This window comes from Silurus meridionalis, chromosome 1, assembly GCF_014805685.1.
Source record: "Silurus meridionalis isolate SWU-2019-XX chromosome 1, ASM1480568v1, whole genome shotgun sequence".
NCBI lineage: Eukaryota > Metazoa > Chordata > Actinopteri > Siluriformes > Siluridae > Silurus > Silurus meridionalis.
Genome location: NC_060884.1, coordinates 34,128,882 through 34,150,506, shown reverse-complemented (window position 1 = coordinate 34,150,506; position 21,625 = coordinate 34,128,882). Strand labels below are relative to the sequence as shown.

The following is a 21,625-nucleotide window of genomic DNA, read 5'->3' as shown; positions in this document are numbered from 1 at the left end:
AAATCACATTACTCAAAACACATCACTTCACATCACTCACATCATACAAATCATATATAGCACTGATATCACTGCTTATTCTGAGAGAAAGAAATTAAAAGATAACAATATATAGAAGAAAGAAAGAAAGAAAGAAAGAAAGAAAGAAAGAAGTACAAAATAAATAAAGACAAGACAGAAACATGAACATACAGAGAAAATAAAAAAAAAAAGGGTACAACAGCGAGAAAGAAATGATCTCAGTCTTTGTGACTCTGTACACAGTTTTAGAGAATAAACACTCGTTTGTTGCTTCTGTGCGTGACTGTAGCATTCGTGACATAAGCAAAAGTGTGTGTATGTGTGTATGTGTGTGTGTGTGTGTGTGTGTGTGTGTGTGTGTGTGTGTGTGGGTGGGTGCTGAAGCCGCTGCCTTTACAAGGCCACTTGGGAAATTGAAAATATCTTGATTGTGGCTCATAAACATAATGAACTAAAGAGGAAGGTCACGTGTGAAGGTCACATCTGAAGGTCACGTGTGACAGAAGCTTGTGTTTCCTCGTGAGCAGGGACTCTGCACTTTACATGTGTATAGAGCAGCAGTCCAACGGCCTTTATAGATGAAATATCAAGATATTGCACGTGTTTATTGAGCCGTCCCAAAGCCCCACCCACACCCGGTTACTGTTGCCATGCAGGTGACAAAATGTTCAATAACAAAATGACAGTTATTATCAATTTATAGTTACATTTAATGCTGTGGAGCCTCACCAGGATGGCAGCTGAGGAAACTCAACGATGTTCAAAATTCTAAAAATTCAAAGGAAAGCTTCAGTTAAAAAGAATAATCACTAACACTGACAAAATTAAAAAGAAAGAAAAAAAAGATTGATGATCAATAGGAATAGAAGATCTTTGAGAGTTGCAGGTCTGCATGAACAAGAATGTGGGTAAATCGGTTCATACTGCAGTTTGCTGACATTTACTGACATTTTGCAGCCAAAAGAAGAAGAAGAAAAAAGAAAAAAGAAAGAAAAAAATCTTTGAAATATATCAAGAAAAAGAAAAGAATAAGATTTGAAATAACCAAATGTTTCCCAAGTAAAAAATAAATTGTCAAGGGTGCACATACTTTTAGGCAGATTTAGATTGTTAAGGCTTTCCAAAATTGAATCCTCAAAGCTTTTCATGCAGAAAGAAGTCTCAATCTTGAAAGAGCTATCCGAGCGATTGAAACGTGAGCGATTGTTTGGGGAAATATTGGATAGCTACAGTTTAGCGAGCGTATCAGGTAAAGAGAACGTAAATAAGGAAAGCACATGGCACTGCGATCCATCCCACTTCAGTGATTAATTCCACAATCTCCAGGCGCACGAATGTCATTCTTCTTCTCCACTTCGGAGGGAAATAAGCCTTGATGCAATGCTGGTTGAGTGATTGAGATGAACACTTACAGAGGACAGAGCGATAGAGTTGGAGAGGAAGTGCAGAGGGCCAGCTGGGAGCCCAGGCGGATCATTATCCCCACGTCAAGATGAAGGATATTTCAGAAGAAGGAAGTTCCGGTGGTCATGAATGAGCCTGAAGGCAGGAGTCGTAGGACGAGTAACGCCCACATCAGCACAGCCCTCCCCCCGACTGAGCCGTAATGGAGACTCATTAATAAACCCTGCCATTCTGCCAACCTGAAAAAAAGCCCCCGCAGAGGCAAAGACCGACCGCAGCTACTCGGAGCAGAAACCATTCGTCTTCCAGCCTTGGCCTTGAGGAAGCTGCTAGGATGGAGCTCTCTTTCACAGAACGGGTTTCAACTTTTCAGCATATAGGGAAATGGAAGAGCTGAGCAGGTGGAGGAACGAGAGAGAAAAGTTTAATCTTATCACTTTAGTTTCTTTCACACTTTCACTCCAAGATCCTGAAGATCTGCATCGAATCTGTTTCAGTTGAACATATTAAACAGATCTATAAATCTATTTGACAAAAGTGTGCAAGTGAATCCAGTCTTAGGTTTTTCAGACACCAATCTGAAGAGTCCTTTCTTAAAGTCTCTAAATGTCTCAAGTTGCAGAACTAAAGTCTAAATCAAGACTCAAAGCTTTAAGTCAAAGTCACAAGTCTCAGGATAAAAACTTTAAGCTTTGATTGGAATCTCGAGTCTCCAAAGTACAGGAATCAGAGTCTGGGCAAAATGGGGAGGTGGGAGCATAAGGATTAAGGCATTGGACTTTGAGTCTGAAGGTTGTGAGTTCAAATGCCAGCCTCACTGAGCTGTGACTCCTGGGCCCCTCAACAAGGCCCCTAACCATATAGCTGTTTAGTAAATGTAAGTCGCTCTGGATAAGGGCATCTACCAAATTCAATAAAAGTCTTACAGCAACAATTTCAAGTCAAGGCAAATTGTTGTGTCTAGACGCCTCGATCAGAGAGTCTCTGCAGGTGCAGGTGGTGTTTAACAGGTGTAGTTTAGCCCACTAAAAAAAGAGACAAAATATTTTAATTAATAAATTAATAAATTAATTACAAAAACAAAGATCAATAACCTTGATTAAAAGAAAGAAATATCAATAACTGAATTAAAGAAAGAAAGAAAAAGAAAGAAAGAAAGATCAATCACTAACTTGGAAAGAAAGACAGAAAAAAAGAACCACTAAGTGATATAAAAGAAATAAAAATTCAAATAAGAAAGAAAGAAAGAATCATTAGAATTAGAGATAAACAAAGAAAGAAAAAAGAAAGATAGATGATGATGACCAATAGGACTAGAAGAACTTCGACAGTTGCACCTCTGCATGTACAGGGGATTAATGATCATCACACAGAACTGCAGCAGCATTAGTGAGATCAGTTAATGATGTTGAGGAGGTGAGAAGGTTTTGAGTTCTAATCCCAGCCACACCAAGCTGCCACTTCTGGGCCCCTGAGCAAGGCCCCTAACTCAATAGCTGCTCAGTTGAATGAGTGAGATGTAAAAGGGCATCTGCCAAATGCCATAAATGTAAATGTTTTGGAGTTCGGTATTCAGTGAACCTACTGAAAGTGCTCCAAAGAAAGAAAATTAGTGAACCAGAAACAGGGTTATGGAGTGAAGGCTGGTCTGATCTCAAAGTCAGATCTCCTGTAGAACAACCTGCTGGCTCTGGAGGAAACTTCTTGCTGTGTATGGAGCTGTGCAGCTGCAGAGCAATCAGAGAGCCCAAGCTGACTCTTGGACACCATCCTACAATAGACATCAGAACCGCACCATGAAGTTCTCCTTTCAGCAAGATAAAACTGGACCTGGTCCCTCAATTCTCCAGATCTCAATTCCATCGAGCGTCTGTGGGACGTGCTGGACATCTGATCCACCTCTCAACTTACAGAACTTAAAAGATCTACAGCAGATACCACAGAACACCTTCAGAGATCTTGTGGAGTCCAGGCTTTGAGGGAAACTATGAATGTTATGGCTGATTAGTGGATATTTAGTGAAGTAATAATGTCATAGAAGGAAATGAAATAAAGCTTTCGGACTGTTTTTTTACACAGAAATGCATTCAAGTTAATAAAAAGAACATTAAAGGGCTGGAAATGCGTGTGTGCATGAAGAAGAAGAACCAGGAAACGTCTGATTTAAAAAGCAATTTACAAGTTTTCTTTATTAAATCTTGGATAAAATAAGTGTGAAACGCGATTATAAACCGTTTACAGCATCCGGAATATTCTCTAAAATAGTCTCGTCTCCAGTGTAAAGGCTTCAGGCAACAAAAAGGAAAATATAAAGTTACTCCCAAGTGTATTTTTGAAACATCGTGGGACTTCTTCAGGATATACCACACACACACAGTTTCCCAATGCTTTGGAGATTCCATCTGTAAAAATAGTGTGTTAAACTGAGAAAGAAATAAACACAATAAACACATTTGTGCTCGAGCTTCTCAAACCTGAAACACAACGAAGGCACATACTGACACTTTCATATGAGGAACCTGGAAAAGTTCAGATATTTATCAAATATTTAAACTCTGTGCAGCTCCACATGAGATTCTCCAAAAAACAGCAAAAAAACTTTTTAAATTGAAATTTAGCACTTTATTTTACAGTGATATAAATACTGATATTATTACTACCCCTACCCTTACTACCCCTACACCCTTACTACCCCATTACTACCCCTACCCTTACTACCCCTATTACTACCCCTACACTTACTACCCCATTACTACCCCTACCCTTACTACCCCTACACCCTTACTACCCCATTACTACCCCTACACCCTTACTACCCCTACACCCTTACTGCCCCTATTACTACCCCTACACTTACTACCCCATTACTACCCCTACTCTTACTACCCCAACACTACCCCTACTACTACTACCCCTACCCTTACTACCCCACTACTACCCCTACCCTTACTACCCCTACAACCCCTATTACTACCCCTACCCTTACTACCCCTACCCTTACTACCCCAACTATTACTACCCCTAATCTTACTACCCCATTACTACCCCAACTATTACTATCCCTACTCTTACTACCCCATTACTACCCCAACTCATACTACCCCTACCCTTACTACCCCTATTATTACTTCCTCTATTATTACCCCTGCTCCTACTGCCCCTCCTACTGCTCCTGTATTATTTCTGGCGTTTGCTAGATGATGCTGAAACGTTACAAATCTGAATTTAGTAATAAGTTAGAATGCAGTATTATTTTGTACTTTTGTGACTAACGTGAAAACACACTAAAGTTACTACAAAAGAAAATGTTTCTAACATTTCTTCCAACCATAACTACACAATATACACACATCCCACTAACGTGAAATATTACTACATTTACTACATGATACCTCATTAACATCTTATAACCACAGCGATGGTGACTTTGGCAACCAACCATTTACTTCCAAACGACACTGTAAAATAAAGTGCTATAGAGATGAAAGGTTGCTTCAGGATTGAGTGTGAACTCGAAGAAATTTAACCAAGAACTTCCCTGAATCCTGTCTGAAATCAGATAATCAACAAAACCTCCAAAACCAACTCACACACACACACACACACCTGAATGTGATATGGGCCAACAAACAACAATCAGTAGAAAAACAAACATTCCTATGAATCCCATATTCATAATGCGTTATAATGCACAAACGGAGTGCTATAATTTGTAAAAAATGTGTTCTAATGCCTGGTGTAAGCCTGTTAGAGTTACCCATACATAACACTTTAAGGAAAGACCTTCATAATGTTAGGCTACATAATGCATTATAACATCAGTTAATGACGTAATGTATTAGAACCCAATGCATTGTGGGTATTGCAAAGGTGAAGTCTGACATAAGCCTGCTGTAGTTATCATACTGATTATGATCATGTCAGGTGATATAACACTGCAGTGCTTTATAAAAGCTGGTATAACATCCAGTTATAATGAGTTGTAAAGCAGAGCAGAAGTGTTATAAATACATTTATAAAGCTGCATAATATCTAATACTTTGAAATATAACACCAGATCAGGCATTGATGTGATGTAACATATGTGTTATAATACCTACACACTGTTTAGGTTATAATGCATTATTGCACAAGCTCTGGTATTGTTTATTAATGACAAAGCATCATATAGCTTACACGATGTGTTATGAAGCCTGACATAAGCCTGTAATAGCATTTTTGCCTTTTTTTTTTTTTTTTTTACTTCTAAAGGGTCAGCAGGACAACATTCTAACATCGGGTTGTAATGCATTATGACAAGGCGGGATCAAGTTTGTGAAAAAAAATTAGAATGCATTATAAAGCATAGATCATGTGCTATTCTGGAATAAGCCTGTTATAAGCACATATATAACACTATGAAGCATTGGGACCCTACGTCATAGTGTCAGGTAATATAACACTATAAAAATATTGTAAAACATTATAATACAAGCGGTTATCATTTCTAGATGTAATAATGCATTATGTATGGTGACATAACTGGAATATTCTTAGACTTGATAGTGTTCCCTAACAGAGAATTTCAGTATTTTGCCATGCGTTATATAGCATTCATAACAGCTTATAAGACACCGAGAGCTCATGCTCAAGCCTTATGTACTTCATTAGCAATTCTAAGGCATTATATATGCATTATAACACATACACTTTATAAAGACTTTAGTAAATTTTTATTAGGAATACTGCAAAATATCGCCAGGAATTATAGAGCATACATAAGCCTAAGGCTCATATGGAATTTTCCAAACTATACGTACGATCATGCCAGACACTAGTGGGTCTTATGTATGCGATATGACTATGTTCATAATGCATTTATGAACACAGGACTCATAGGAGGTGTCATCCCAACAACTTAGCACCGAAGCTCCAATATTTCTTTCATTGGCCGGATTTAAAATCAGGAAAATGTGTTACAGTCAATTCAATAAAAATCCAGCAGGATATTAAACAATAAACAGCGAGGCACCTGGAATATGTTTTGGTTTTGGTTTCAGATCACACTTAAGTGTTTAACACGCTGAAATACAATCATTTAACCCTTAAAAACAAAAACCAACAGTGTTACCATGATGCCTTAGACGAATTAATCAGCCGACTGCATAATCGCATGTAATCAAATCTTTCTGCTCGTGCTAGTGATTATTTCTCAATGTAAAAGTTTTGCTTTATAAATATACACCCTACGAAGTGTATATGACATAAATATGTCTATAAAACCATTCAGATTTATATACAAATAAGCAGCATGAATATTCATGAGATGCATCTTTGGTATTGACACAATAAAAAAAAGGGAGTATTTGGCGTATTTCACCCCCGAGCTCCAGAATAATCCCGTACATTTCGGAATGTAGTGCGTAAAGGGAAAAGGGGATGCATTAGTTATCTAATACTGTGTGTGTTTGTGTGGGTGTGTGTGTATTAGTGTATCAGTGTTCCGAATAAATAACAGCTAAGGAATATAAACTTTAGAAATTTTAGGAATTGTTTTCCTGGTAGAAACATCCGTTCAGGACACATCCAGTTTTTCGTGTATAAATTTTTACTCTGAAAAAAGCCCCATAATCTTTATTCCAAAAAAAAAAAAAAAAAAAACTGTACACATCTAAAATATATAAATGTATATAACAATAATAATAATAATTATAATAGTACCCATCTGATAAAACAATTCTGAAAAATAGAATTAAAATTTTCTCCAAACGTGCAAAACCGGCTGGGATTAATCACGATCACGAACCCGAAGGCGGTTCTGTGGGTTCTCCGGGACACCCGGGGGGGGTTAGGTTCTCCTTTTTATAGGTGACGCCCGGAGGACCGCCGCTAGGGGGCGATACGAACTGCACGCTGTCTGTGCGAGGAAGCAGCGGCGTAGAGGTGAGAACGGCGCCCCCATGTGGCCGAGGGTGATCTTTGGTATACGGTAGTGTGCTGCTCTCGGTAGGTCCGTGATAAAAGTTTTCGGAGTTCTGTGCCACGTGGTTCTCCGTGGTCCTGGAGCTCGGGGACGTGTCCTTCTTTTCTGAGCTCTTGGTCATGCAGCGATCGGTGGTTCTGGGCTTGTGCTTGGCGTGAGCGGGGTGAGGGGACGTGAGGGTGGAGCTGCATGGTTTAAGAAAAGGTTTGCAGAAAGGGAAGAGCTTGGCCTGGTTCTGGTGGAGAAGATGTCTGCGGAGCTCTGAAGGCAATCTGTCCAGCTGACGGCCCACCTGCACTGGGCTGGGGAACACCGAGCCCTGACACGCTCTGTAGAAATATCTGGAAAAGACGGCAGAATTCCAGAAGAATGTGACGTTAAACTGTGAGATGTGTGAATTAGTGTTGAGAGGCGGAGTTAAAGACAGGGAGACGCATTTTAGTGTTGAGAGGCGGAGTTAAAGACGAGGAGACGCGTTTTAGTGTTGAGAGGCGGAGTTAAAGACGGGAAGACGCATTTTAGTGTTGAGAGGCGGAGTTAAAGACGGGAAGACGCATTTTAGTGTTGAGAGGCAGAGTTAAAGACAGGGAGACGCGTATTAGTGTTGAGAGGCGGAGTTTAAGGCGGGGAGACGCAGATTAGTGTTGCGAGGCGGAGTTAAAGACAGGGAGACACGTATTAGTGTTGAGAGGCAGAGTTAAAGACGGGGAGACGCGTTTAAGTGTTGAGAGGCGGAGTTAAAGACAGGGAGACGCGTATTAGTGTTGAGAGGCGGAGTTTAAGGCGGGGAGATGCGTATTAGTGTTGCGAGGCGGAGTTAAAGACAGGGAGACACGTATTAGTGTTGAGAGGCAGAGTTAAAGACGGGGAGATGCGTTTAAGTGTTGAGAGGCGGAGTTAAAGACAGGGAAATGCGTATTAGTGTTGAGAGGTGGAGTTAAAACGGGAAATGCGTATTAGTGTTGAGAGGTGGAGTTAAAACGGGAAATGCGTATTAGTGTTGAGAGGTGGAGTTAAAGACGGGAGACGCGATTAGTGTTGAGAGGCGGAGTTAAAGACAGGGCAGACACGTATTAGTGTTGAGGCGGAGTTTAAGGCGGGAGGCAGCGTTTAAGTGTTGAGAGGCAGAGTTAAAGACAGGGAGACGCGTATTAGTGTTGAGAGGCGGAGTTAAAGGCGGGAAATGCATATTAGTGTTGAGAGGTGGAGTTAAAAGCGGGAGACGCGTTTAAGTGTTGAGAGGCGGAGTTAAAGACAGGGAGGCAGCGTATTAGTGTTGAGAGGCGGAGTTTAAGGCGGGAGGCAGCGTATTAGTGTTGAGGCGGAGTTAAAGACGGGAGGCAGCGTTTAAGTGTTGAGAGGCAAAGTTAAAGACAGAGGAGACGCGTATTAGTGTTGAGAGGCGGAGTTAAAGACGGGAGACGCGTATTAGTGTTGAGAGGTGGAGTTAAAGACGGGAGAGCGTTTAAGTGTTGAGAGGCGGAGTTAAAGACAGGAGACGCAGATTAGTGTTGAGAGGCGGAGTTTAAGGCGGGAGACGCGTATTAGTGTTGAGGCGGAGTTAAAGACGGGAGACGCAGCGTATTAGTGTTGCGGCGGAGTTAAAGACAGGAGGCAGCGTATTAGTGTTGAGGCGGAGTTAAAGACAGGGAGACGCGTATTAGTGTTGCGGCGGAGTTAAAGACAGGGAGACACGTATTAGTGTTGAGAGGCAGAGTTAAAGACGGGAGATGCGTTTAAGTGTTGAGAGGCGGAGTTAAAGACAGGGAGAGCGTATTAGTGTTGAGAGGCGGAGTTTAAGGCGGGAGATGCGTATTAGTGTTGCGGCGGAGTTAAAGACAGGGAGACACGTATTAGTGTTGAGAGGCAGAGTTAAAGACGGGAGATGCGTTTAAGTGTTGAGGCGGAGTTAAAGACAGGAAATGCGTATTAGTGTTGAGAGGTGGAGTTAAAACGGGAAATGCGTATTAGTGTTGAGAGGTGGAGTTAAAACGGGAGGCGCATTTAAGTGTTGAGGCGGAGTTAAAGACAGGGCAGACACGTATTAGTGTTGAGGCGGAGTTAAAACGGGAGACGCAGCGTTTAAGTGTTGAGAGCGGAGTTAAAGACAGGGAGGCAGCGTATTAGTGTTGAGAGGCGGAGTTAAAGGCGGGAAATGCATATTAGTGTTGAGAGGTGGAGTTAAAAGCGGGAGACGCGTTTAAGTGTTGAGGCGGAGTTAAAGACGGGAGACGCAGCGTTTAAGTGTTGAGGCGGAGTTTAAGGCGGGAGGCAGCGTATTAGTGTTGAGGCGGAGTTAAAACGGGAGACGCAGCGTTTAAGTGTTGAGAGGCAAAGTTAAAGACAGGGAGACGCAGCGTATTAGTGTTGAGGCGGAGTTAAAGACAGGGAGACACGTATTAGTGTTGAGAGGCAGAGTTAAAGACGGGAGATGCGTTTAAGTGTTGAGAGGCGGAGTTAAAGACAGGAGAGCGTATTAGTGTTGAGAGGCGGAGTTTAAGGCGGGAGATGCGTATTAGTGTTGCGGCGGAGTTAAAGACAGGGAGACACGTATTAGTGTTGAGAGGCAGAGTTAAAGACGGGAGATGCGTTTAAGTGTTGAGGCGGAGTTAAAGACAGGAAATGCGTATTAGTGTTGAGAGGTGGAGTTAAAACGGGAAATGCGTATTAGTGTTGAGAGGTGGAGTTAAAAACGGGGAGGCGCATTTAAGTGTTGAGAGGCGGAGTTAAAGACAGGGCAGACACGTATTAGTGTTGAGAGGCGGAGTTAAAAACGGGGTACGCGTTTAAGTGTTGAGAGGCAGAGTTAAAGACAGGGGAGACGCGTATTAGTGTTGAGAGGCGGAGTTAAAGACGGGGAAATGCATATTAGTGTTGAGAGGTGGAGTTAAAACGGGAGACGCGTTTAAGTGTTGAGAGGCGGAGTTAAAGACAGGGAGACGCGTATTAGTGTTGAGAGGCGGAGTTTAAGGCGGGGAGACGCGTATTAGTGTTGAGAGGCGGAGTTAAAAACGGGGTACGCGTTTAAGTGTTGAGAGGCGGAGTTAAAGATAGGGGAGACACGTATTAGTGTTGAGAGGCGGAGTTAAAGACGGGGAGACGCGTATTAGTGTTGAGAGGTGGAGTTAAAGACGGGGAGACGCGTTTAAGTGTTGAGAGGCGGAGTTAAAGACAGGGAGACGCGTATTAGTGTTGAGAGGCGGAGTTTAAGGCGGGGAGACGCGTATTAGTGTTGCGAGGCGGAGTTAAAGACGGGGAGACGCGTATTAGTGTTGCGAGGCGGAGTTAAAGACAGGGGAGACGCGTATTAGAGTTAAGAGGCGGAGTTAAAGACGGGGAAATGCATATTAGTGTTGAGAGGTGGAGTTAAAAACGGGGAGACGCGTTTAAGTGTTGAGAGGCGGAGTTAAAAACGGGGAGACGCGTTTAAGTGTTGAGAGGCGGAGTTAAAGATAGGGGAGACACGTATTAGTGTTGAGAGGCGGAGTTAAAGACAGGGAGACGCGTATTAGTGTTGAGAGGCGGAGTTAAAGACAGGGAGACGCGTATTAGTGTTGAGAGGCGGAGTTAAAGACAGGGAGACGCGTATTAGTGTTGAGAGGCGGAGTTAAAGACAGGGAGACATACCTGGGCAGGAGAGCGGTGATGGGTGTGACGACACACAGCAGGTAGAAGAGAGGATCTCCCAGCAGCCTCTGCATGCTCCAGTACGGGTTGGAGGGCGAGTAGCAGGTGGGGCAGGAGGCGTTGTAGCAGAGAGCCACGGTGAAGAAAAGCAAAATGCTGAACGCTATGGACACCCAGTTCATCCACGTCTGAGACACAACACAACCAAATCAATACTTTTTAAATCAGTTCTTGTTTAATAAAAAATAAAAATAAATAAACAAAAGAGAATTAAAAATTACAACAGAATAAAAAAAAAAAGGATAGGGGAAAAAAAGGAAAGAAATCTAGAACAAGAAGAAAGTCAGAATGAGGGATAGTCTAATGAAGATAAAAGGAGAGAAAAAGATTGAGGAATAAAAGATTAAGAAAAGAACAGAACAAAAACATAATCAAGAACATTAATGGAATCCAGAGTGCAGCAATGCAAAAGACCACAAATAAGATGCAAAGAAAAAGAGAGGGATGAGAAGAAGAAAAAAAAAAAAGAAGAGAAGGAAGCAAGCGGGGAAAAGGTTAAAAAAGAAGATAGAAAGAGAGAAAAGAAAGAGGAGGAGAAAGAAGGATAAAGCAGGAAAAAACTGAAAAGCGTTAAATGAGAAATAGCATGGAGAGAAATTCTTGAAAATGTAATAAAATATACAACTATGAAAAAGGTTGTTCAAGGGCAGAACATGGGGGCAGGACATGGGTGGGCAGGACATGGGGCGCAGGACATAAGTGGGCAGGACAGTGTATAAGCAACCATCATTCTAACTTCCCTGACACGTGTACGGCCCATACTTCACACGCAGTAACACATCCGCTCTAAATTTATTGCTGCAATGTCCTGCAACAAGGATCTACATCTGCCTCATTAATCTCACAGAAAGAGAGAGAGAGAGAGAGAGAGAGAGAGAGAGAGAGAGAGAGAGAGAGAGAGAGAGAGAGAGAGAGAGAGAGAAAATGTCAGGGTGTAAAATGTTCCACTCACATGCAAGACAAACACCTATTAGGTTTGGAGGGCTGTTTGTGTCAGACAAACATGTATCTGTATCACTCTATATATATGTGTGCGTGTGCGTGTGTGTGTGTGTGTGTGTGTGGGGGGTAATGTGTTACCTGTCAGGGTGATGTATTACTGTGTACTATCTCCTGAATCAATCCAATCAGCCGAGCTGTGTGTATAAATATTCTGAACCTGTTCCACACTAAAGCTAATGGTTTCATCACATTCCCGTCCTGCACACTACACTTTATACCAAATTCCCTATGCACTATTCCTCATACCCAATTACCTACGCACTATTCCTCAAACCTTATTCCCTACGCACTATTCCTCATACCTTATTCCCTACGCACTATGCCTTATACCAAATTCCCTACACACTATTCCTCATACCTAATTCCCTACGCACTATTCCTCATACCTGAATCACTACGCACTATTCCTTATACCCAATTCCCTACACACTATTCTCTGTGTGCTATTCCATAGACACTATTCCCTGTGTGCTATATTTTTTGCTAAAATTATCTTGGGGACCCCTCTAAGTCTATTACTTGTCATCTCCCAGCCCCCCCAAATTGAGCATTGATTTCCTTCCTGTGCACTATTCCATACACACTATTAATTTGATACACACTATCAAATTACAGACCCATTTCAAATCTCCCATTTATGTCTAAGATTTTAGAAAATATTTTGTCTGCTCAGTTCTGTTTCTACTTACAAGAGACTTTCTACTTGATCTAATTAAAATCACTAATGTTGTGTTGTAGAGTTCTGATTAGATAGAGAACTTGAGTCTTGTAGGTTTTAGAGTGCAGCTTAGTGGTGTTTCCTCACCCAGGTTTTGGTTTCGATTCCAAGCTGCAGCAGGATGGTGAAGAGGGCGAGGGTAGTAATGGGCGTGCCCCAGGTGAACAGATCCACGTCCGAGTCAGCGTACGCCTGGGATACAGCCCAAAAATAAAACTGATCAAACACCACCACCACGTAACAAGCTGAAATATATATGAATAATGTACTCACAAAGTAGGGGATGAAGAAACAGATGAGACTTTGATAAATAGCATCAATCATATTCATCCAGAACATGTACGGCTTATATTCCTGAAATAAATAAATTATAATAATAATTGTAAATAAAAAAATAAAAAAAATGTTTTTATATACATATACACATTATGTATAGTCCCAATTACATTTAGAAATTAAAGTGGCAAATACCGTTGACTGCCTAAGCAAATACAGGAAGCCCTGATTGGTGTTCTAAGCATAGGAATCTGGTTAAATTCTCTGCAGATTTAAAGGCCAAAACTAAGAAACTGGAAGCAAGATGATGTGAATCAAATCTGGTAAAGATTTGACAAAATTTGGAGGACTTATGTGACCAATTTTAGCATGTTGTTGCAACATTTGACCAGTAGGTAGCGTTAGGAAGCAAGAAATTTGTTGCATAGCCTCGGGTCATAATTCTAAAAGGCGCTTACTAAGCTGTGTTAGTGTGCAATGTCGTTTGTGAAATACAGCCTCAGTTCCTGTTTGCCAACGTCCGGTTTGTTGGCCAGTTACAGACTTGTCCATGTGGGTATTAAAAAGACTACAATTTTGGTGTTGGTTGAACATAATTTGTAGGAGGAGTAGCACAAAATTTGTAGGAGTAGATTTTGTTAAATAATAATAAAAACAAACAAAAAAAAGATACTGCCACAGGATCGAGGGAAATTCTTTTCGAGCAGCAGTTAATGAGAATTTAGCAGTGCCTGTTCCTTTTTTAATCAGGCGGTGTGGTGTTGTTACACTGCTATGAGGTTACCTTATTGTGTTGTGGTTCTGGACTAATAAAGTCAGCAGAAGCACACAGGGAACAGTTGTACAGCGGCAGATCCAGGTTAATTGCTCAGTGTTGAACGATCGCAGCATTCACCATGTGATTACTTGAGCTTAATGATCCCACATAGTCAAAGCTCTGGCGGGGTAATGGGGGGGGGCTGGGGCATGGGACTTTGAGAAAGAGGTGGGGGAGCTCAGAGAAAGGGGGTAACAAAAAGGGGTGGTAACATTGAGAAACTTTACCAACATTGAGGGGGAGCTCAGAGAAAAGTGGGGAACTTGAAAAAAGGTAACTTGGAGAGATAAAGAAGAGAACTCGAGAAAGAGTTGAGGGAACTCTAAGAGAAATGAAGTGCCTTAGAGAAAGGTGGGGGACCCACAGACAAGAGGGAACTCCGAGGGGATACTATGAGAAGAGGTTGAAACTAGGAGACAAGGGAACTTGTGGTGATTTTTTCAAAAGAGGGGGCTCCGAGACAAGGGGGAATTCATTGAGGGGGTAACTCTGAAAAAAGTGAGGAAAGTTTGAATCCAGCTGAATCGGGGCCTCAGTCTTACACTGCTCATGTTTTGATTGTATTATTTTGTGTCCAAATGTACAACAGCAGCCACTTTTTCACAGCTAAACTCCAGCATGTGCTCTGTAGAGTTGTAGTCTCCCTCAGGACTTGGATACGCCCTCTGGCTCATGTGCAGATGGCACGCTGCCCAGCTGCTGCTTTCACCCCGAGCCTCGATTCATTACAGCAAACATGTTTCCATCACAGAACCGAAGCAAACTTATGCAAAACAACTGCTCCTGTTTCCACACGCTGGAAATCATCTGCCAAAACCCCCTAACCGCAATTTATCTGCAGAAACACAACTACATCCTGCTGATGACAGACAACCTGGTGGTTAGCTAATGTACCACTGCTGCTTGGTAACGGTAACTCATAGCTGAGATATAAAATTCTATATCAAATTAGTTTATAGTTAAACACGGGTATAAAATGGATTCCAGCATCAGGCTACACTGTTTAGAGGAAGGAACTCGAGGCCCATTGATTATCAAATTAGACTAATTAATGAAGCACCAGGATTAGACAAAATCTAGTGAATAGTAACAAGTCTGTCCACCAGCCTGGGACACGTTAGAAGTCATGCGTACCTCCGAGTTCTGTCCGTTCATATAGAGCTGAGGTAGTTCCTGCAGGGTCTCCGCGGATACATCTTTATCCAACGTGCCGGTGATGAGCTGCGGGAATGCTGAGAACATCAGGTTGAAGAAGATCAGATACCACTGATCGACCATGGCTGAGCCCGAGAATCCGCAGTAGAACTGATACCAGAAAATAAGCGCCACAAACATCTGGGCAGAAGACAAATACAAGATCAGGATGAACGTGATAAGCAATGCATCTCCATCACAAAAAGAACACATCATTACTGAGGTGTACTGAGGTGTCCACACAAACTTCTTCGAAAGAACTAAGGCTCAGCGAAGTAAAAATTTTTTTTTTATCAGCCAGGTGTGGAATGATGAACCACATTCAAGTGGCAGTAGGTAACTTTTTCATTTGACCAAACAAGTCTGGAATTTGAAAGGTTTCAGGTGGTTTCATCGTTGGTTTATCTCGTCTATAGTGATTCTTCTAACATTATGGCATGAAATAAATCAACTTTAAGCTACCTGGCTCTAAAAACACCAAACAAGTCAATGTCACAAGAAGATGAGCTTGCAAATATCAAGATTTCAAGCAGATGGCATTAGCCAACATTAACATTTTATCAACTATATAGGAGGCTAAGCCTTGTTAGCTAAAACTAGCTAGAAGTATCAAGCTAGGGTTAAAACGTAGAGATAGTTAGCATATTACGATTCGCTACTTTTATCAGTGAATTATATTTTGATAACTTGGGTAATTAGCTAGTAGGTTTGTCTCATATTTTGGTGTCTATGAATCAGCTTTAATTTGAATAAGTTAGCTAGATAGCTTAGCTGTTCCTTTAATGGATCACTAAATGTAAAAGTTTAGCTGCTGCGTGTATAGTGATAACAGCAGAAATGAACCCGTGGCTGCTTACAGCGTTTTTGTAGAAGAAGTAGAGGATCATGTTGGCCAGCCGAGAGTAGCACCAGTGTCCATGAACCAGGAGGAGCTTCTGCAGGTACTGAAAGCGAGGAAGAGCAAAATCGCTGGCCATCACTGCCTGCACACACAGCGAGAGAACGTTAATCAGCATGACACTCCAACAGACACGTGCATGTTACTGCATTTATCCTTCACGTTCAGCACTGAATTCGACCAATAAATAAAGAGGAAAACGAATGTGTGTGAGGACGAAGTAATGCATCCAAACGCACCAGGGCTCTACAGGATTAAACGGAGATCAGGTTGTAATGCAGAAAAGTGTATTAATCATGTACACTGTGCTTAGTGGGAGGAGGAAGTGAAGGACTAAACCACCAGCACCAATCCATTTAGCAAGACAGAGTCCATTTCAAGTGAAGATAAAGTGATGAGCAGATGTTCTCACAGAGCTAAAGCTCAGCAACCCACATCCACCCCCCACCTGCAGGCTTAATTAGTGCTTTTATTTATTCATATAAACATCTGCACCTGTGTTCAGAACACACCCTCTGTCAAAGAGGCATGACAGGTATTGAAACGTGGGAGGGCAGGTAGCGCCAGGAAGGACATCAGATACCATCAATTGCCCAGTGCAAAGTGAGGCGTGTGATGTACAAACGCTAAAAGGTTAAATGTAAATGAAAATATAAAGTTAAATGTAAAGTATCATGTATTCAGTGCAAATTAGAATGTGTAGAGTTTGTGTAAAATATACATTGTAAAGAGTAATAAAATGTAAAATATGAAGTGTAAAGGGTAATAAATTAAGTGTAAAATATAAAAAGTAAAGAATAATAATTTAAGTGTAAAATATGAAGTGTAAAGGATAAGTTTACTGTAAAATATGAAGTGTAAAGGGTAATAAATTAAGTGTAAAATATGAAGTGTAAAGAATAATAAGTTTACTGTAAAACATGAAGTGTAAAGGGTAATAAATTACAGTTGTGTTCAAAATTATTCAACCCCCACTGAAATTGATTGTTTTGGTCGGTTTGACATTGATTATGATCATTCAGTCATCCTGCTTACAATTAAATCAAAGAGGCACGTGTAGGTCAGACAAATATAACATAACATTTATAATGAAATAACCACAAATGTCTTTTCTGAGCTCACATCATTATCAGTTTTATTCAACCCCCAAGTGACATTCAATCCTAGTACTTAGTACAACATCCTTTTACAGTTATAACAGCTTTGAAACGTGAAGCATAGCTTGACACAAGTGTCTTGCAGCGATCTACGGGTATCTTCGCCCATTCATCATGTGCAAAAGCCTCGAGTTCAGTCACATTCTAAGGCTTGCGCACTGCAACTGCTTTCTTTAAGTCCCACCAGAGGTTCTCAATCGGATTTAAGTCTGGTGACTGCGATGGCCACTTCAAAATGTTCCAGCCTTTAATCTGCAACCATGCTCTAGTGGACTTGGAGGTATGCTTGGGATCATTGTCCTGTTGAAAGGTCCAACGTCTTCCAAGCCTCAGGTTTGTGACGGACTGCATCACATTGTCATCCAATATCTCCTGGTACTGAAGAGAATTCATGGTACCTTGCACACGCTGAAGCTTCCCAGTACCTGCAGAAGCAAAACAGCCCCAAAGCATGATTGACCCCCCGCCATGCTTCACAGTAGGCAAGGTGTTCTTTTCTTCATAGGCCTTGTTCTTCCTCCTCCAAACATAGCGTTGATCCATGGGCCCAAACAGTTCTAATTTTGTTTCATCAGTCCACAGAACACTATCCCAAAACTTCTGTGGTTTGTCCACATGACTTTTGGCATACTGCAGTCGACTCTTCTTATTCTTTGGGGACAGCAAGGGGTGCGCCTGGGAGTTCTGGCATGGAGGCCTTCATTACGCAGGTGCGCCGTATTGTCTGAGCAGAAACTTCAGTACCCACATCTGACAAATCTTTTCTCAGTTCCTCAGCAGTCACACGGGACTTTTCTCCACTCTACGCTTCAGGTAGCGCACAGCAGTCGAAGTCAGCATCTTCTTTCTGCCACGACCAGGTAGCGTTTCAACAGTGCCCTTTGCCTTGAATTTGCGAATGATGCTTCCTATGGTGTCTCTTGGTATGTTTAACATCTTTGCAATCTTCTTATAGCCATTGCCCTTCCTGTGAAGAGTAATCACCTGTTCTCTTGTCTTCCTGGACCATTCTCTTGACCTCACCATGTTTGTAACCACACCAGTAAATGTCTAGAAGGAGCTGAGTATCACAGTCATTTTAAAGCTGCCTAATTGGTGCTTATTAGGCTTTATTGCTGCTCCCTGATATCCACAGGTGTTTTCAATACCTGATTGAAAACACTTCATTGAACCTCTGTTCTTCAGAGTGGTAGTCTTTAAGGGGTTGAATAATTATGTCAATGAAGAATTCACAAAAGAAACATTTACTACTGTATTACAAAACTAATTGATGTCATTTTAGTTGCATATGGTTCTTTAAGAAGTCCTTGTAGGATTTCATTCTGAATACAATTACAAATGTACACTAAATTCCCTAAAACCATTTACAGCATTGGGGGTTGAATAATTTTGAACACAACTGTAAGTGTAAAATATTAAGTGTAAAGGGTAAAGCATAAAAGGAAGAATAAAAAAAGAAACGTTGGAGGATGGTGTAAAATATTAACTGTAAAATATAAAGTGCAAAGATAAAAACGTAGAGGCCAAAGCGTAAAGCAAAAAGCACAGGTTGATTCAGATAAGAAAAAGTTTGAAGGCTATCATTTAAATGTATAAAACAATAAAATATAAAGTGCAACATGTAAATGCTAAAGCGAAAAACCTTACGTACTGCAAACGTGTAAAAAGTGTAACAATGATAACCAATCAAAGTGTAACAATGTAAACTGTAAAATAAAAAAGTAAAGTAAAAGTGTAAAATATATGAAAGATAATATGTAAAAATATAAAGTGGAACGTAAATGATAAAGTGCAAAATGTAAAGTTTAGTGTCAAGCATATAATTATATTAGATTTAACTAAACAGAGATCATGCAGTAATTATAAAATAATGTGCACAGAGCCAAGTATATAAAGTATAAAATGTAAAGTACAAAACGTAAAGGAAAATGTTTATATACAAACTGTTACATGGAAATGAAAAAGTAAAAATGTAAAGTATAAAGTGTAAATGTGTGAAGGGGAAAATGCAGATTTTAACAGTAAAAGGCTAAAAGGTAACGTATAAAGTGTATAAAATTTTAAACTTTTACAGTGTATGATGTAAAGTGTAAGCATTTATAGCACTCTTTATGGAATACAGCACAGCTGTAAATGAACATCTCAGACATCACACTGAGGAAACACACATTCTCAGGACCTCCAAACTAAAATAGAGTTCAAGCCCAAACGTTTCTTATTTGATGGAGCGGAAAGAGTGAGTGAGCGTTATGGATGGACGGCTGAGTGGATGTTTGATTGTTTAAGTAGATGGCTGGATGGATGGATGGATGGATGGATGAATGGGTAAGTGGACGTATGGTTGGTGAGCGAGGCTGAGAAAAATTTGATGTAGAAACTGATACCTAAAGATCCATAAATGTTTCATTAAATTTGGCACTGAGAGTAAGATGAAGTGAAGTGGTGTGAGATGATATGAGGTGGTGGGGTGAGGGAGAGGGACAGGGTGGAATGATGGAGTGAGATGGTCTGAGATACAATGAGGTGGAATGATATGGAGTGAGGTGGGATGAGATAGATTAAGAGAAAGAATAAACAGTTTTGCTTTGCTGGATATCTCCTCCTCTCCCTCTTCCCTCAGCTCTGTACTTACCTGCATGCCCTCCTGCCCCGAGATACCCACACCAACATCTGCCACCTGGATCATACTGACGTCGTTAGCCCCATCACCTAGAGAGAGCAAGACAGAGTAGAAGAGATAGATAGAGAGAGAGAGAGAGAGAGAGAGAGAGAGAGAGAGAGAGATTATAACAATAATAAAATAAAGACACATGGAGGGGTCTAGACAGAACTTTCACAAGAATCACAAACTAGTGAGGGCGGAGTCTCAGTGTCTACTGTCTTCTTCTTCTTCTTTCGGCTGCACCCATTAGTGGTTGCCACAGCGGATCATCCGTCTCCATACCACCCTGTCCTCAACATCTGCCTCTGTCACACCAACTACCTGCATGTCTTCCCTCACCACATCCATGAACCTCCTCTTTGGCCTTCCTCTTTTCCTCCCTCCTGGTGGCTCCATCCCCAGCATCTACCAATATAATTCATGTCCCTCCTCTGCACATGTCCAAACCATCTCAATCTCACCTCCCTCACCTTGTCACCAAAACATCCTACATGCGCTGTCCCTCTAATAAACTCATTTCTAATCTTGTCCATCCTCGTCACTCCCAACGAAAACCTTAACATCTTCAGCTCTGCTACCTCCAGCTAGACCTCCTGTCTTTTACTCAATGCCACTGTCTCTAAACCATACAACATCGCAGGTCTCACCACAGTCCTATAAACTTTCCGTTTCATTCTTGCAGATACCCTACTATCACAAATCACTCCTGTCACTCTTCTCCACCACTCCACCCTGCCTGCACTCTTTTCTTTACTTCTCTAACACACTCTCCATTACTTTGCACTGTTGACCCCAGGTACCTGAACTCCTCCACCTTTTCCAGCTCTTCTCCTGCAACCGCATCACTTCACTGCCCTCCTCTCATTCACACACATGTACTCTGTCTTACTCCTACTGACTTTCATTCCCCTTCTCTCCAGCGCATATCTCCACCTCTCCAGGCTCTTCTCAACCTGCTCCCTACTCTCACCACAAATCACAATATCATCCAAACATCATAGTCAGGAGACTCCTGTCTGACCTCGTCCGTCAACCTGTCCATCACCACTTCAAACAGGAAAGGGCTCAGGGCCGATCCTTGATGCAGTCCAACCTTCACCCTGAACCAGTCTGTCGTACCTACTGCACACTTCACTGCCGTCACACTGTCCTCATACATGTCCTGCACCACCCTCACACACTGACACACCTGACTTCCTCATACAATACCACAACTCCTCTCTTGGCACCCTGTCGTACGCTTTTTCTAAATCCACAAATACACAATGCAATTCCTTCTGTCCTTCTCTATACTTCTCCATCAACATCCTCAAAGCAAATAAGGCATCTGTGGTGCTCTTCCTCGGCATGAAACCATACTGTTACATGGAAATGAAAAGTAAAATGTAAAGTACAAAACGTAAAGGAAAATGTTTATATACAAACTGTTACATGGAAATGAAAAGTAAAATGTAAAGTACAAAACGTAAAGGAAAATGTTTATATACAAACTGTTACATGGAAATGAAAAGTAAAATGTAAAGTACAAAACGTAAAGGAAAATGTTTATATACAAACTGTTACATGGAAATGAAAAGTAAAATGTAAAGTACAAAACGTAAAGGAAAATGTTTATATACAAACTGTTACATGGAAATGAAAAGTAAAATGTAAAGTACAAAACGTAAAGGAAAATGTTTATATACAAACTGTTACATGGAAATGAAAAGTAAAATGTAAAGTACAAAACGTAAAGGAAAATGTTTATATACAAACTGTTACATGGAAATGAAAAGTAAAATGTAAAGTACAAAACGTAAAGGAAAATGTTTATATACAAACTGTTAC

General features: G+C 41.1%; 1 protein-coding gene across 2 annotated transcripts in view; it reads right to left on the bottom strand.

The window, feature by feature from the left end:
- Nucleotides 1–6,120: 6,120 nt before the first annotated feature.
- atp10a (ATPase phospholipid transporting 10A) overlaps nucleotides 6,121–21,625 on the bottom strand; it is a 59,918-nt gene continuing 44,413 nt past the window's right edge. For both annotated transcript variants that reach the window (XM_046847759.1, XM_046847750.1), the window contains 6 exons: nucleotides 15,939–16,064; nucleotides 15,022–15,222; nucleotides 13,068–13,148; nucleotides 12,882–12,986; nucleotides 11,015–11,202; nucleotides 6,121–7,728 (listed from right to left, as the gene is read on the bottom strand). In XM_046847759.1, coding sequence (XP_046703715.1) covers nucleotides 7,203–7,728; nucleotides 11,015–11,202; nucleotides 12,882–12,986; nucleotides 13,068–13,148; nucleotides 15,022–15,222; nucleotides 15,939–16,064 — 1,227 coding nt within the window. In that variant the 3' untranslated portion in view covers nucleotides 6,121–7,202. The remainder of the gene's footprint in view (nucleotides 7,729–11,014; nucleotides 11,203–12,881; nucleotides 12,987–13,067; nucleotides 13,149–15,021; nucleotides 15,223–15,938; nucleotides 16,065–21,625) is intronic.